This window comes from Dipodomys spectabilis, unplaced genomic scaffold (genome assembly GCF_019054845.1).
Source record: "Dipodomys spectabilis isolate Male_0828 unplaced genomic scaffold, ASM1905484v1 ptg000032l, whole genome shotgun sequence".
Lineage (NCBI taxonomy): Eukaryota > Metazoa > Chordata > Mammalia > Rodentia > Heteromyidae > Dipodomys > Dipodomys spectabilis.
Window position 1 is genome coordinate 3452650 of NW_024870709.1, and position 15963 is coordinate 3468612.

The following is a 15963-nucleotide window of genomic DNA, read 5'->3' on the forward strand; positions in this document are numbered from 1 at the left end:
AAAATAAAATAGGCCGTGGTGGTCTCCTTTGCCAGGTCTTTTCCCTGTGGTTCTCTGTAAAGATGGAAATTCCAGGTTGCTTTCGAAGGAAAACAAAAACAAACACAAAAAGACAAACCAACCCCCCCCCTTCCACAGCCCCCCAGTTTATTTCTGCTCTCTCAACTAGCAAAGAAATCACATTTACTCCCTTCAAGCTCCAATCGCTTCCCGTTCCCTCCTGGAAAGGCCGGATTCCACCTCTCCAAAGCCAGACCGAATCCGAAGTGCGGGTGGACGGGCACCCCGGCCGCACCCCGTCACCCCCTTCTTGGGGAGGCCTGCGGGGTCGGATGAGTCAAGCTCACGGGGACGAGCGCAGAGAACTCCCGACTTTCCGGGTGCCCTAAACGTCCTCCAACTCACCTTCCCCCTAACCCCGCGCGGCCCCTCCCCGGGCCTCCGCCTCTCCCTCCGACGGTCTCCCCAGCCCAGGTGTGCGGACGGCGGGGCGGCCCCCTGAGCGCCCCGGGCGCCGCACCTGTGGGCCGCAGGGGGGGGGGGGGGCCGTGCGGGGGTGGGGGGGGCATTCCCGGCGCACGCGCGCGCGCGCTCGGGAGAGCGGCCGGGCGGAAAGGCGCAGCTCCCCGGGGCGCCGCTAGGGGTCCCTCACGGGTGCCGAGCGGGGTGGGCCGGATCAGCTGACTCGCCGGGCTCCAGCCCCGCCGCCGCGCTCCCGCTCCGTCAGTTTCCTCAGCCGCCCGCGGTCAGGCAACAGCACCCGGGAGCTGTGCGAGCGAGCGCGGGGGGGACCCTCGGAGACGACCGCGGCGGCGGCGGCGAGACGCGGGCAGAGCCGGGGCGCGGCGGATCTCCTTCGCACGGCAGCGCACTCGGTGCCCGGCGCGGGGTGGCAATGCTGCCCGGTTTGGCGTTGCTCCTGCTGGCCGCCTGGACGGCTGGGGCTCTGGAGGTGGGTGCCGCGCCTTGAAATGGGGGGGGGGGTTGTTGGCAGGGGGCGCACCGTGAAGATCCAATCCACAGCCTCCGCGTCTTGAATAAGGGGGTGCAGTCCCGGGGACCCCCCCCCTTCCATCCCGGCTGGCGCATCCCCGCCTCCGGCCCGGCCCTGCCCTGCCCTGCCCGGGGGACGCGCGTCCCGGCCCGCAGACGGGGAGCGGACTGGCGCCCCGGATCTGCGCCAGCTCGGGACGATCCTCAGCTCCCATGTCTCCCCCCCCCCCCAGTCCCCACCTACTCGGTCCCTGCCGTCGAGAGCGGGACCCAGGGAAGGAGAACGACATTCAGATTTGGGGCGGGGGAGGGGGGCAGGGGTGGGAACACGTGTGGGAAACCGAGCGCGCGGCGTCCCGGGGTCCGCTCCCCAGCCCCGAAGTCGCCGCCCTTCCCTTTTTTCCCCCCCTCTGCTCTTCGGGGCTGGGGTGGGGTGTGTGTGGGGAAATCGTGGCTGATCTGGAAGCCGCCTCCCCCTCCTCCCCATTTCCCTCTCCCCCCCCCCCCCCACCCCGGGTTCTTCTAGGCCACCTCCAACCCGTCTTCCCCCTGCCCCTTCTTTCCTGGCGCGATCCCCCCCCCACACCCCGGCGCGGTCGGTCGCTGGCGGCGGCACCCCGCGTGCGCCCCGGGAGCCGGAGCGGGCGCCGGGGTGGGCGCCGGGGTCGCTCGCTCACCACCTCCGCGGGCAAACTTTGTCCATTTCTGCGCCTCCCTTTGTGTGTGTGCGTGCCTGTGTGCGTGAAGTTAATGTGGGCTGGAAGGGGTTCGGAGACCCTCGGCCACCCCGCCCTCCCGTCTCCCTCTCCAGCCTGGACGTCCTGGGCGTGCGCTCGCAGCCCCTCCAGCTTCTCTCTCCCGGGGACGCTGAATGTCCCCGGGAACAAAAGCCGCGACACCCCGCCCTCGCCGTCCGGGGCGCGGTGACTTGAGCCCGCCGCGCGGGGCCGTGCGCCGCCGAGGCTCCCTGGCACCCGGCTCTGCGCGCCTGCCCCACGGTGGGGTGCGGGGTGGGTGGGAATGGGGGCTGGGGCCTCTCCGGCCGAATCTCCAGATCCGGGGGGGAGGGGGTCCCTCCACTTCCCACCTTCAGAGTAGATGTTGCAGAGCTGTGAAGTCCTCGGGCGGGGCGGGGGGAGGAGAACTAGCAGAGAGTTGGGGGTGCCAAGGGTAGTGGCTGGGGAGGCAGGGAGGCTGGGAGGCCGGGATCTCCCCTCTTAAGCATCAAAGAAGGCGTTTGTGTGATCCAGGCGCGGCCTCTTCTTTGGCAGCTCTGGGGACTCTGGTTTAGACCCCCAGGGGGTGCACGGGGAGGGGCTCTTTTTTTAGGGTGCAGATAAAAGGATTGAATAGAACGAAGATTAAGACGGGAGAAGATGGCGCCTCTGCAGTGCAGCAAAGAAAAGCTGTGTAGAGGCTGCAGCTTGGTGAAAATCCACCCACCACTAGGTGTATGGAACAAGTCTTCCCCGTGCATCCAACTCTCCAACATTTAGCTAATGCCTGTGCAGCATGACTGTTTTTCATCTTATGTAAAAGATGCTTCCAAGTTGTTTTGCGTGACAGTCGTTTGCGTGGTGCAGCCGTTTGGGGGTTCCCGTTCAATATCCTACCATTTTCCTACCCTTTATCATCTCCCCTCCCCAACCTGCCTCCCTCCTTCTCCCTCCCTACCTCATAGTAATTTTCCAAAAAAAAAGCAATTTCCGGAGAAATGTTTTTCCTGTAATTCAGTTGAAACTGTGTAGACATCACACTACAGTTTTGTTTTCCCCTCCCTTATTTACAAGGTCAATGAACTTTCTTACCTTCCGATTTTTTTTTAAAGACAAATAACTCCGAAATTAGACTCCCTGCAGCATTAAGGCAGGTTGTTTTAAGAGTGTAACGATTTGTTTTCTCGTGGTTTTTAAAAAGACATTTCATTAAAGAAATTCAGATTTCTCTAGTGTTTCAAATTTTGATGTGTGTATTCTCTCCTCTTTTTTTTTTTGTTTTGGAATTGCCCTACAAATTTAAAGACAAATTAAGTAATTAAAAGGATAACCTTATTTTTTTGGAGTTTTTGTCAAAACTTAGATATTTAACTTTCTTGTTCATTTCCCCTCCTGGGGAAAAAGAAGTAGTTTGTAGACTGATGTACTGATGTGATTTGGATTTATTTGTTGGCCTGTTTGCTTGCATTTTCTTGCTTTTTTTCTGTCATCCTTTTGGAGATTTTCTCCTGTTATTGTCACTGTTTCAGGGCAGAGATGAGATTCAGAATACATTTTGCAAAATGTTGGCAGAAGGGTAGGTAGGTAATTCACTCTAATGAGGATTGAGAAGGATTTAGGCAGCTCTCTCTGTGTCCAGTAAAACGATGTAATTACGAGCTCACTGTCTTTTGTACAGCTAGAAAATAGGTCTGCTGCAGGTGGCTCTAAAAAGGAAATGAAATGAATTAAGGGCAATGATGATGGGTCTTAGCTTGTAGGGAAGGAAAGCCTTCTTTTCTGCGTTGTTGCTTTTTGCCTGGTGCATTGATTAGAAGCTTGAGTGTAACAAACCCTGATATACCTGTATTTATTTATTTGTTTACTTGGCTGCTTATTCATTATTATACTTTTTTTTCTTTCTGTTTTGATAGTCTGACCCAATTAGGATGATCTTGCCTTGGTGGTGGTGCTAATTCACAGATTCTAGTAACTGCCTGTCACTGAGTGGTACTGGCCACTTATGTGCTGATGCTTACATGCAGAAAAGAGAAGCTGAGGTTTGATGGTGAACTGTAAAGGAGTCCTCCCTTTTCCTCCTTGTCAGCCGTGATAATTGGCAGGCTGCAGATGCTTCTCTCCTGTCACCCTGAGCAGCAGAGTCTGCCGGTGGCTCTGGGCAAAGCTATTAGTATGACAGAGAAGTTACTAGATGACAACCATGCCTACTTTGGATGAAGGAAATGAAAAAAGAATTAGCAAGATTCACAAGATTAAATTAGAAATGACTTGATATTTTCAAAAAGAAATGAAAGGCAAATCAGTGATCAATTGAATATTGGTTTGAAGGGAAATGAAGGGTTTATTAGCATAACCATTTAAGGATTTTTCCTTATTTCTATAGGATCCCCATTTAGTGTTTTTGTATGTATATATATTATATGTATATATTTTTGTATATATATATTATGATGGTGAAGGTTGTGGGTCACATTTGCTGTGTGGCAGAAGGGTGGGTAGGTAATTCACTCTAATTCACACCTGTAATCCTAGCTACTCTGGAGGCTGAGATTTGAAGATAGCCAGCCTCAGTGGGGGAAGTCTTTGAGACTCTTATCTCCCATTAACTACCAAAAAGCTGGAAGTAGAGCTCAATGGTAGGATGCCAGACTCAAACAAAAAAGCTATAGGACATTGCCTGAGTTCAAGCCCTAGTACCAACACACACACACACACACACACACACACACACACACACACAGTGCGCGAGTGCAAAGATGAATAAATAAGTACAATAAACTTCAGTAGGACTGTACATTATTTTTGCAAAATTTATTGCCTGGAGTCTTAAAAAGTGTAATTCATTGATATGGTTCCTTTTAAATCTCTCCCTTTTATATCAAACACATAAAAATAAACAAACTTATACAAATGTACTTTAAATGCCAAGCTTCCAGAATTCAAGGTCTTTTTTGACTGCACATACTTCATTACTCATATCATTCTCTATGGAAGTTTGTAGGAACAAAACATGTACATAATTATAAAAGAAAGTTGAATGTGTTAAGTACCCAAGAAGAAAGTACAGATGAAGGAGTATAATGAGAAGACGTTACAGAGTGAATACCCATAACTGAAAGAGTAAAGGAACATTGGACCAGAATCCAGGATCATTTCCTGGTGCTAAATTAACAACTGTGTTTACATATCAGATCTTGGGAATGGATTTGAAGCCTTTTCATGTTCAGTATTTATTCACCTTCTCTCTGCCCTCCCAAGACACACACATACACACACACACACACACACACACACACACACACACACACACACACACACACACACACACACACACACACACACACACTCTGTTTAGGCAGGACCTTTGTCTTATCTCTCCATTGTCTGTGCCAGGTTTATAGCCAAACATAGGTGAGGTTCTTAAAGAAAGAATTAACACAGAATATGATTTGTTTGATTTCTTTGTCATTAGGGAATTTTTTTTTAATTTCCTTGTTTGGACCAGATCCTGTCCCCAAGCTTTGATAATATTGTGACAGACACCATCTTCTTCTTCACAAGGCTTCGAGTCTGGGGAAGCAGACAATACATAAACTAGGTATGAACACATGGAGTATGACAAGTGTGAAGTCCACTGTGGAAGGAGCAGGGGGATAGAAATGAGGAAGTAAGGGGCCAAAAACAGACAGGCGAGCTGTTATGTGACAGTGGTGTTTGACCACGTGCGAGGTAGCAATAGCAATACACTGGAAGCATTATGGTAGGGAGCTTTTTTCCCTTTCCCTTCCCCTCTCTTTCCTCTTTCCCTTCCTCCCTCTCTCTCCTTCTCTTTTTTTTTTTGATAAAGTATTTTTAACATTTCGTGAAAGGTGATTTTTCAACTTTGACTGTACATTGAAATCATGTCGATGGTACTTTTATTTTTTTTTTGTAGCCACAGGGTCAGAACCCTGATACATACTAGGAAAAGATTCTGCTTACATTCTTACTCTTCACAGAATCAGGAAGACTAAAGGGGGGGGGGCACAAATATTTTTAGGACTCTACCCAATGCAACTAAATATGATCCCTTGCAGCAATGCCAGGATCTTGGCATTACAAAAAAAATTGGAATTCTTGTGTGAACATCTGACCAGTTATAAACATACCAATTTGTACCACATGCAAACCACCATTTTAATATCTTGCAGCAAGATTCCTCAAGTTGATCTCAAAACGAAAAAGATCCAGCAATGCAAGAGGCAACAGGTAGACCTATAAATATGGAGATAGGCAGAAAAATACACAGACCATTTTTTTGTTTTCATCCCTCCTAAAAACTGTTAGGAATTAATACTGTCTTGGTAGCAAGGATTATTAGCAAACCCTACTCACTGTGTGAGAGACCCTTGTGATGTTAAAGAAAACTTGCCCGTCCTTATAGCACAGTTCCTACACTTAGGATGTAATTGGCCAGTGTTTCTTTCCAATCTCATATGTATATATATAATACACACACACATACACATATATGTATATATATATGTGTATATATAGATAGATACATCCATCTATCTATCCTATCTATCTATCTATCATCATCATCATCTGTTTTGCTTGATGGTGAAATCTTTTCTTTCTTACTGTGGGATTCCAGATACAAATATATGACGGCAGATTGATGGTCAAAACTGTTTTCTGAGAAGCCTGTGTCATAGTATATAGATACCCCTTCTAAGTGGGTAGGAGAAGAGAGGTGAAGGAGTAAACTTGACTCTTGAATTAGAAACAGCTTTAGACAGTAAGTCATTACCTCAGTATCTCTTTCTTTTTCTCGCTCACTCCTCTCTTTCTTTCATTATAAAAAGCAGACTGTGCCTACATCCTCCACCCCAGTTTGCAAATGAAAACCTTGGTAAAAGGGGAAATGTTGCATAACGATTCCTTTAGTTTAATGTAACTAGTTTAAGAAATAACTATAAAGTAAGCATTTCATTATTTTCTTTGGATAAAAAGATGTTTGATGCATTTTTTTCCTCAGGTTAATCCTGGTTAATAAGTAGGCTTTAGTTGTATCCCTTTAGAAGTAAAAATCCCTTGGTCTGGGAAGGTGGCTCAGTGGTAGAGCGCTTGCCTTGCATGTATGAGGCCCTGGGTTTGATTCCTCAGCACCACATAAGCAGAAAAAAATAACCTGGAAGTGGCGCTGTGGCTCAAGTGGTAGAGCGCTAGCCTTGAGCTGAAGAACTGAGGAACAGCGCCCAGGCCCAGAGTTCAGGCCCCATGGTCGCCCCCCCCCCTCCCCCCCCCCCCCAGCAAAAAAAAAAAAAGTAAAAATCCCTTTAGAAGTAAAAAAGTAGGGTTAGAAGGACTGCTTTGGGAATAGTTTATTTAAAAGAAAAGAAATGGTATGTTTGTTAATAGTTTTTTAAGTCAATGCTTCATAGAGTAGCTGACTTATTTAACAATTCAGAGGCTCCAGGTTTACATGTTTTAAATTTTAGCTGCAGTATGGCGCAAAGGTGGCATTTAATTTAGATTTATTTGGGGTGGCTACTGCTGTTTGTTTTGTTTCATTTTTGTTTTATTTTGAGATGAGATCATGAGGTGTGCAGAAAGCTGACTTTCCCAGTAGCTGGGACTACAGGTTTGTACAACTGCTTCTGTAACTTCATGATTTTGAAAAAGCATCTGATGCAAATTTAGCTTGAATATTGCTAAAATTAGAGCAGCTTATGAAAGAAGATAGTAGATAGTCAGAGAAAAAGATGAGATAGAACTGGAGTTGTTTCCACCCTGATAATGTTGATTTTGACTCTGGAAGGGATATTAGGCCCGTGACACTGAGTCACTGAGCATTTCTCAATTGTGTAGAGAAGGCACATTGCACACCGTGCGAGTCACCGTGCGAGTCAGCTTTCCGTTACTCTAACAGGAGTACCTCAGATAATTGACTTAAAGTGAGGAAAGGTTTTTTACTTTGTTTCACAGACCATTTACTTTTGGGCCTGTGGCTAGGCAGTATAGCATGGCAGAAAGTGTGTAATGGATCAAGCTGCTGAGGTCAGTGTCCTGGAAGTGAAAAGAGATGGAATCATGTCCCACAGTCTCCTTTAAGAACACCTCCGCACTCTCTAACCCCTCACCCCCGCCCCCCATCCTTGCCACTGAACTACAACCTGCCCATAAGTCCCACGCCTAAAGGTTCCTTACCTCTCCTGAGGGCCACTCTGGTGACTAAGACTTTACTCCAAAGGACCTTTGGGGGCAATTAAGATCTACACCATAACACTCTGACTCAGAAATATCCTAGTTTGGGGCAAAATTATTTGGGTATAATCCTAATTTGTTCCCTTTTGAGCTCTCAACTGCGGTCAGAGTTTCTGTGTCTTCATGAATGTAGATAATCATTGTTATGGTTGATGAGGTTTGGATTGTTTCAATCATGTTGTTTCAATCAGTGTATAATGTGCTAAGAACAGATAACAGATATATGAGCTAAGATACATGCAGCCTCATGGCCTGTTATAAGCGCTGTATAAGTATTGTTATTTATTATGTGTTTGTTGATGTAAAACATATCTTTTTGTTTTTACAAATGCATAGTTTTTGAGAGTTAAATACCTCATGGTGTTTCATTTTTTAGATTAAGTTCATTTATCGACAAAATAAGACTTATTGGAAATAGGCAGTTTCCTCTGTGAAAACAAATTAATTTAGCCAGGTATGGCAACTCAGGCCTGTAATCCGAGACAGGAGGATCAGGAGTTCAGGGCTAACCTAGGCTACATAATAAGAAAGCAAAGAAATAAAGAAAAAATAAAGAAAAAAATAAAGAAAAAAAATAAGGAAAAGGAAGAAAGAATGTATTCGATTTAAATATAAAAATTCTCACATTTAATAGTTTAAGAACGTATATTTGAAATTTTAGTAAATGTATAATCTATTTTAGTTAGATTTTGAAGGTATTTAAAAATTCATGCTGATTGAACAGTTTAATAGTATAGAAACATAAAGAAAGCATAAACAGGTTTTATCCTAATGGGAAAGACTTAGTTTTAATGTACATAGTGGCAACATGCCACATGTCTGATACTGAGCAAGTTTATATATTGGCTCGATTATTAACTCAACTATTAGTTGGGCTATCAGCTCTGTGCAAGGAGCTGGAAAACAAGGTTGGTTTAGTTTTCAGCAAAATCTTACTGTAGGCTTTGCCAATGTCCTCCAGAAAAGGAACATTTCAGATGCTAGCAAAGGAATCTTGCTGCTACAGTGGAAACTCAACGTGATCTTCACCTAAGACAGAAACCCGAGAACAGATTGCTTGAGAATGCAGCATTTCTGTTCAGAAACCAGTTTTTTCTTTTTCTTTTCTTTTTCAGATAAGATAAATTTATATAACCAGCTATGTTATCAAATCACTACAACTTATTCATGACCTATAGTTAAATTAAAACTATTTACAAACCTAGAATATTTTGCTCATAAGAGAATTTCAGTCTTCATTTTGCAGTTAGATTAAGAATATTTGGAATCTGGGAATGTGGCTTAGTGGTAGAGTTCTTGCCTAGCATGCATGAAGCCCTGGGTTCGATTCTGCTGTACTACATAAACAGAAAAATCCAGAAATGGCACTGTGGCTCAAGTGGTAGAGTGCTACCTTTAAGCAAAAGAAGCTCAAAGACAGTGCCCAGACCCTGAGTTCAAGCTTCAGGACTGGCAAAAAAGTAAAAATTAAAAAAAAAATAACATAAATATTTGGAAATTTTGAGTACACTAAATTGGGTAGTACATTAAATTGGGTAGGCCTGATTAACCAATGATTAGGCCAAAAACCAAACTCCTACGAGGTCTGTGGGCTTGTTAACCAGCCATACGTTTGTGATTGCTCTGCTCAAGCAAGGGTGGGTTCAGGCAGGAGAATATAACTAAGACACTCTATAATAAACACACCACTACAAGCAGAACATAGTGAGGAATGATAGTCTTAGATTCACTTGTAGAGTCCATGAACATAGATAAGAAATAAACAAGACAAACACCAGAATTAACCCATTTTGAAGATAATTGGGTCCTATGCAGTGATTTCTTAAAGTCTTGTGAATTGTAGACCCCAAGCAACATTCAAATATCCTTATTTCCAGTCTTTTTTGTTTTTGTTTTGCCTTATTTATGAGATTTTCTTCCAAATGAAATTGCTGAATAGAAACCTTTCTGTGCAAGTAAAGATTATAACAATAAAGAAATGATAAGGCCACAAAAAAAGAAAAAACTGATTCAGCAAGAATAAGCTATTGTTGGTGTTTTGGTGCCTTCATAGGTATGAAATTGTTCTTTGCTGTTCTCTTTTTCTAAGAGAACTTTGTGTGGCATGTACTCTGGGCTCAGAGAAAGCCACATACTATCTTCATTGAGTAAAGTTAAGGCATTCTAAATACTAGACTGACAAATTAAACAACACTTATGAGAATAAGAGATTTGTTATTCAAAGAAAAGTCTAAGTGAAAAATGCATTATTACTCTTGTTGCCTTGCTAAATATCAAAGCTATAATGACTGTAATATATTTTGATCCATAGAGGCGTTTTACACGAAGATAAACTAAAGGCTTAATCTTATCCTGGAGATACATTTATGTATTTTAGACCTCCTTCATCCTCAGCTACCACAAACTCATTCTTTCACTTTTTCTTTGCTTGTACTTGATTGGTATTTTACAATAAAATTAATGAGGCGATATAAATTTCAATTGTAATAGAAAATAAAGAAAATGGGATTATCAAGATTTGATTGGTGGGCTGGGAAGGTGGCTCAGTGGTAGAGTGCTTGCTTTGCATGCATGAGGCTCTGGGTTCGATTCCTCAGCACCACATAAGCAGGAAATAAAAAGCCGGAAGTGGCATTGTGGCTCAAGTGGTAGAGCGCTAGCCTTGAGCTGAAGAGCTGAGGGACAGCGCCCAGGCCCAGAGTTCAGGCCCCACGACCAGACCCCAAAAAAAAAAAAAAAAGATTTGATTGGTTCAACCAAAGCACCTTATATGTTTCTATTACTGGATGAATTTTCAAAAGCACAATTGTATCTTTTTTTTTTTTAAACAAATATCACTCACCTAGTTTGTTTGAATTACTAAACCCACATGATAAAGAGATAAGCATTAAAAAAAAAACAAAACCCCCCAAAAACATCAAAAGGGGCTGGGAAGGTGGCTCAGTGGTAGAGTGCTTGCCTTGCAAGCATGAGGCCCTGGGTTTGATTCTTCAGCACCGCATAAGCAGAAAAAGCCGGAAGTGGCACTGTGGCTCAAGTGGTAGAGGGCTAACCTTGAGCTGAAGAGCTGAGGGACAGTGCCCAGGCCCAGAGTTCAGGCCCACAACTGACAAAAAAAAAACAAACAAAAAAAACAAAAAACAAAAAAAGAGATAAACACTATTTAATTATATTGATTTTTTATCATAATTTTATTGTAAAGATACTGTACAGAGGGGTTACAATTACATGAGTAAAGTAATGAGTACATTTTCTATTGAGCATTATTACCCCCTCCATTATATTGATTTCTAAAAATAATTTAGAAAGTCCTTTTCTGTTTTGAAAGTGATGTTTTTGAAATTTGGCTTATGTTTTCAGAGATTAATGCTAAAAATCCACCATATTTCTTTGGAAATGGTGTTGTACTCCTACAAGCCATAGCCCTTGGGACCTTGAAGATAGAAGGATCTCTTGTTTTGGGTCAGCCTGAACTTTATAGCAAGATTCTGTCTCAATAAAGTGAAAACATATATAAAACATTAAGCAAGAGAAGATACTCATATTTCCTAACAAATATTCTCTTGCTTTTAGCTGCTTAGAGTGTATTTGGAACCATTGTATCTTTGATATTGAAATATATTATTTTGAAGTGAAGAGTTCTGAAGAAACTCCAGTAGGAATGTACAAATGTGGAAGGCTATGTCTCTGTGTATTTTATTCACAAATACATATTAATTACATTTAAAATTAAAATCTGTTCTGTAAAGAATTCAGTAGCTTATATCCATATCCTTAGAAATCAAGATTCTTATGAGTTTATCCAGCAAAGGAAAATTCACTTCTTTTTCATTTCTCAATTAGCTTTTCCCCGAGGAGCAGTAAAGGATAAGCAGAATCAACAGGAAATAGTAAATGACTTAGAAAAAAAATGGAGGTCAATAAGAGATGTAGGATAGTTTAGGTGGAAATGTGTTGGGTGTGATACTTTAGGTAGTATTTTCAAAAGAAGTCTCTGATGATGTCAGTGCTCAAATAAACTTAGGTATCTGAACTATATATTTACTGTAATGTAAAAGAATAATTGGATTCAGGAAAGCTACTTGTAGGTAGAGAGTAGAGAGAAGTTAATATTGATTGCAACTACAAGGTTTTCTTTGTTTTTTTAATATTTTTTTATTGTGAAAATATTGTACAGAGGAGTTACAATTACATGAACAAGGTAATGAGTACATTTCCTATCAAGCATTGTGACCTCCTCCTTTGTTTTTCCCCTACCATCCCTCCCTACCCAACTCCACAACTGCACTCCTCCCCCACCTCCTAAATTGTAAAGTTCATTTTCAACATAGTGTCTTGTACATCTCATTGTTACAATGGGTCAACCTGTATCCCTATTTAAGCATTTTGTTTTTTCCCTTCCCCTCCACAAGTTAGAGAAGTGTATATACAAGATGCAGGGCACCAGCATCAAATATAGTGAAAACGGGCTATACCATGGGGGAGGAACATACAAAGCAACAAAAAAAATCACTTGGCACATTATAAATATGTTAGGAACAATAGCAAGCAAGAAAAAAACCTCTTGTGTCCCTATCTTGGGGTTCATTTTGCTTAACATCATCCTATCTGGTCATAGCTTTTGACCTTTTCTGCTTGTCCCAGACATATACTAGTTACTACAAATAAGGGAAACCAAGGGACCTATGTTTCTTTGGGCCTAGCTTACTTCACTTAATATAATTTTTCCCAAGTCTTCCAATGTCATTGGGGCAATATCATTCTTTCTGATGGAGGCATAAATTCCATTTTATATATATATATATATATATATATATATATATATTTTTTTTTTTTTTTTTTTTTTTTCTTGATCCATTCATCTACTGAGGGGCATATGGGTTAGTTCCATATCTTAGCTATGGTAAATAATGCTGCAGTAAACATAGTTGTGCTTTTCTTTGTTTTTTAACTACACGGTTTTCTATAGTTTGTTTTATCACTGGTGATAAAGACTAAACCTAGTATTTACTAAATATTTTCAGTGAGTACTCTAGAAATTTTATTTTGTGATAATAAGAGGTTGTGTGTTTGGTTTAGGACAATTAAAATAATCTCTCTCTCTCTCTCTCTCTCCCTCTCTCCTTATTCCCTCCCTCCCTCTTTCTCCCTGAGCTTTTGTTGTTGTTGTTGGTCATGGGTCTTGAACTCTGGGCCTGGGCATTGTCCCTCAGCTCTTCAGCTCAAGGTGAGCGCTCTCCCACTAGAGCCAAAGTGCCACTTCCAGTTTTCTGGTAGTTTATTGGAGATAAGTCTCATGGACTTTCCTGCCCGGGCTGGCTCTGAACTGCAATCCTCAGATCTCAGCCTCCTGAGAAGCTAGGATTACAGGTGTGTGCTATCAGTGCCTAGCTCCTGAGCTTTTATGCTCAAGGCTAGCACACTGAGGTCTGAGCCAGAGTTCCACTTCTGGCTTTCTGGTGGTTATTTGGAGATATGTCTCAAGGACATTTTTGCTCCGCCTGGCTTCAAACTATTACCCTCAGATCTCAGCTTCCTGAGTAACTAGGATTACAGATAGATGGGGGGGGGGGGGTCACAAGTACCCAGCTGATATTTTCTTTATATTTAAAAGATTATGAGAGCTGGTGTTAAAGTACGTTGGTGAGTACTGACCTGGCGTATGCCAAGGCCCTGGGTTTGAGTCCCAGAACCATCAAAAAGGGAAAAACAGATTATGAACAAGCATAGAAAAAGAACAAAGCCTTTAGCTAAGATTTATATGTACTGCCTTTTCTAAAACATTTTATTGTAGAAAAGTTTTATAAACACTGTCACTAACTTAATAATATTCATTGATTTACAGCTCTTTGTTTCAGAAATTCAATTGTCCCCACAGGAAATGCCTCTTTCGTAAAATATCAATTCCCTGATGTGTTGGGTCACTTTCAATTGAGCATCCCTAGAAATTATTTTGTGTGAATAGCTGGTGGATTTTAGAAAGAAAATGTTTCATTTTAGAATTAAATTGAGTGGCTATTAAAATGAAAATTTCATTGTCATGACTTACTTTCATTTGCTGCTTTTTTTTTTGGTCTGTTAACAGTTAATATTTCCTTTTTACATAAATGTGAAGAGGATCAACATTGTCTCCACCCTCCTTTTTAAAGTACTGAATTCTGTTACTTTTTTCTAAAGAAATTGTACTTTCCAAGTTCAAGGACCTGAAGTCATAGACACTAAATGCCAATAAATTGACAGGCATTGAAAATCTAATTGAGGGTATTATGATTAGCCTTGTATCTTGCTTGTCTTTTCTGTCTGTTTTTTATTTTAATATTTTGTCAAGTGTTAATCCAGAATCCATAAAACTTAAATCTAACTTAAAAGTAAACCAGATTTTATGTTCTTATAGTTATTTGGGTAGGGATAGGTTCTTGGCTAGCCCATAATTATTAAATATGAAGGTAGCTTACATATTGCTCTTAGTTGTAACATTGTGAAGGAAGAACTGAACAGTTAAAAATGTATTTGTAACACAATTTGGAATCATTGCTTACTTGTTCAGTGAAGTATGAGAGGAATCCCTGAGGGGAGCTGGAAGATTTCCAGGTGGTGATCAGGTAGCTTTATGACTGACTGAAAGGCTTCAATGGAATAGAAGGGAAGGCTGTTGGCTAGAAATGTCCTTACAACTGAGTAATTTATCAGCACAGCCAAGAGAGCTGGTCAGGAGAAAGATAATGAAGGATGTGGTGTGGCAGGGAGGGTTTTCCTAAATAAACCATGTAGAAGACAGTTCTACTTGGTTTTTTCTTTGTATTTGCATTGTGGATGTTTTACTATGCTATTGTAAATTGGTCTTGCAAGTTCAATTTGTTTGATTGGGGATGGGGTGAGGGGCCCATGTTATAAGGACAAAAGATGGAAAATGTAAATGTTTAATTTGTTGGAAGTATTTCTTGTATTTATTGATTTCATAATTAATTGAGGAGATGAGAAAAATACTGTCAACATGTGTCTTTTTGGGGAGAGGGAATAGTCATTGGGTAAAATATCAGTTTACTTGCTTATTTATTTAATTTTTTGTTGGTCATGGGCCTTGAACTTGAGGCCTCGGTGCTATCCTTGAGCTTTCTTGCTCAAGGCTAGCACTCTACCACTTTGAACTACAGCTCTAATTTTAGTTTTCTGATGGTTAATTGGAGATAGATGTCTTATGGACTTTCCTGTTAAGGCTGGCTTTGAACAATGATCCTCAGATCTCAGCCTTCTAAGGCTGGCCAGCACCCTGCTATTTTACTTATTATCACTTAGATTGTTTAGGCATTTTAAGAAAACTGACACATTACCTCTCTGCTTATTGGCTCGTTATATTCTAGTTTGAATGCAAGAAATCCAAGTCTAAGCACAAGACTGATTCTTTTGCAAAGGAAAGGAATGTAAATGTCGGATGTTTAATTGGTGCTTGCATGATTTGCTGACTCATTTTATCTTTACTCCAAAGTGTCTCCTAGAATTTATAATTGACTTCTTTGATATTGGCATTAACTTGGACTTCTGCTTGTTTACTACTGATTGTCTCACTTATCTTGCACCTTTAAAAATAATTCATATTGTGGACATGCTCTGGATCGTATTTGTATTTCCAATGTGATAGGAGTCCTAGAATTTGGTTGGTGCTAAGTAGACAGATAACAGTCTGTGCCTTGAGGAAATCCACAGCTCAATGGGGAAAAAGAAATGTGAAAATAATTTGGTATGATGTGCCAGAGGTTTCATCAGAAGGACATATTAATGTATTCACAGAGAAGTAGGCAGCATTTGTACAGGATTTCAAGGATGAATGGAAAATATTAGGCAGGGAAGTGCTTGCTTAGATAGAAACAAGAACAAGGGAGCAGAGGTTTTATTAAGCAGCTCTGGGTATGTGGTGAGAAAGGCAGTAGGAAATTAATTATTTTGATGCCCTTAATAAGTTTGAAGTTCATTTACTAAGCAATGGAGTGCTTTTAAGTATTCCTAA

At 41.8% G+C, this 15963-nt stretch overlaps 1 protein-coding gene across 4 annotated transcripts in view; it reads left to right on the forward strand.

Moving 5' to 3' along the window:
- Window positions 1-716: 716 nt before the first annotated feature.
- Window positions 717-15963, forward strand: part of LOC122105645 (amyloid beta precursor protein) — a 211365-nt gene continuing 196118 nt past the window's right edge. For 2 of the 4 annotated variants that reach the window (XM_042676972.1, XM_042676973.1), the window contains exon 1: window positions 717-952. In XM_042676972.1, the coding sequence (XP_042532906.1) occupies window positions 896-952 (57 nt within the window). In that variant the 5' untranslated portion in view covers window positions 717-895. The remainder of the gene's footprint in view (window positions 953-15963) is intronic. The other 2 variants (XM_042676970.1, XM_042676971.1) reach the window with 1 other exon arrangement.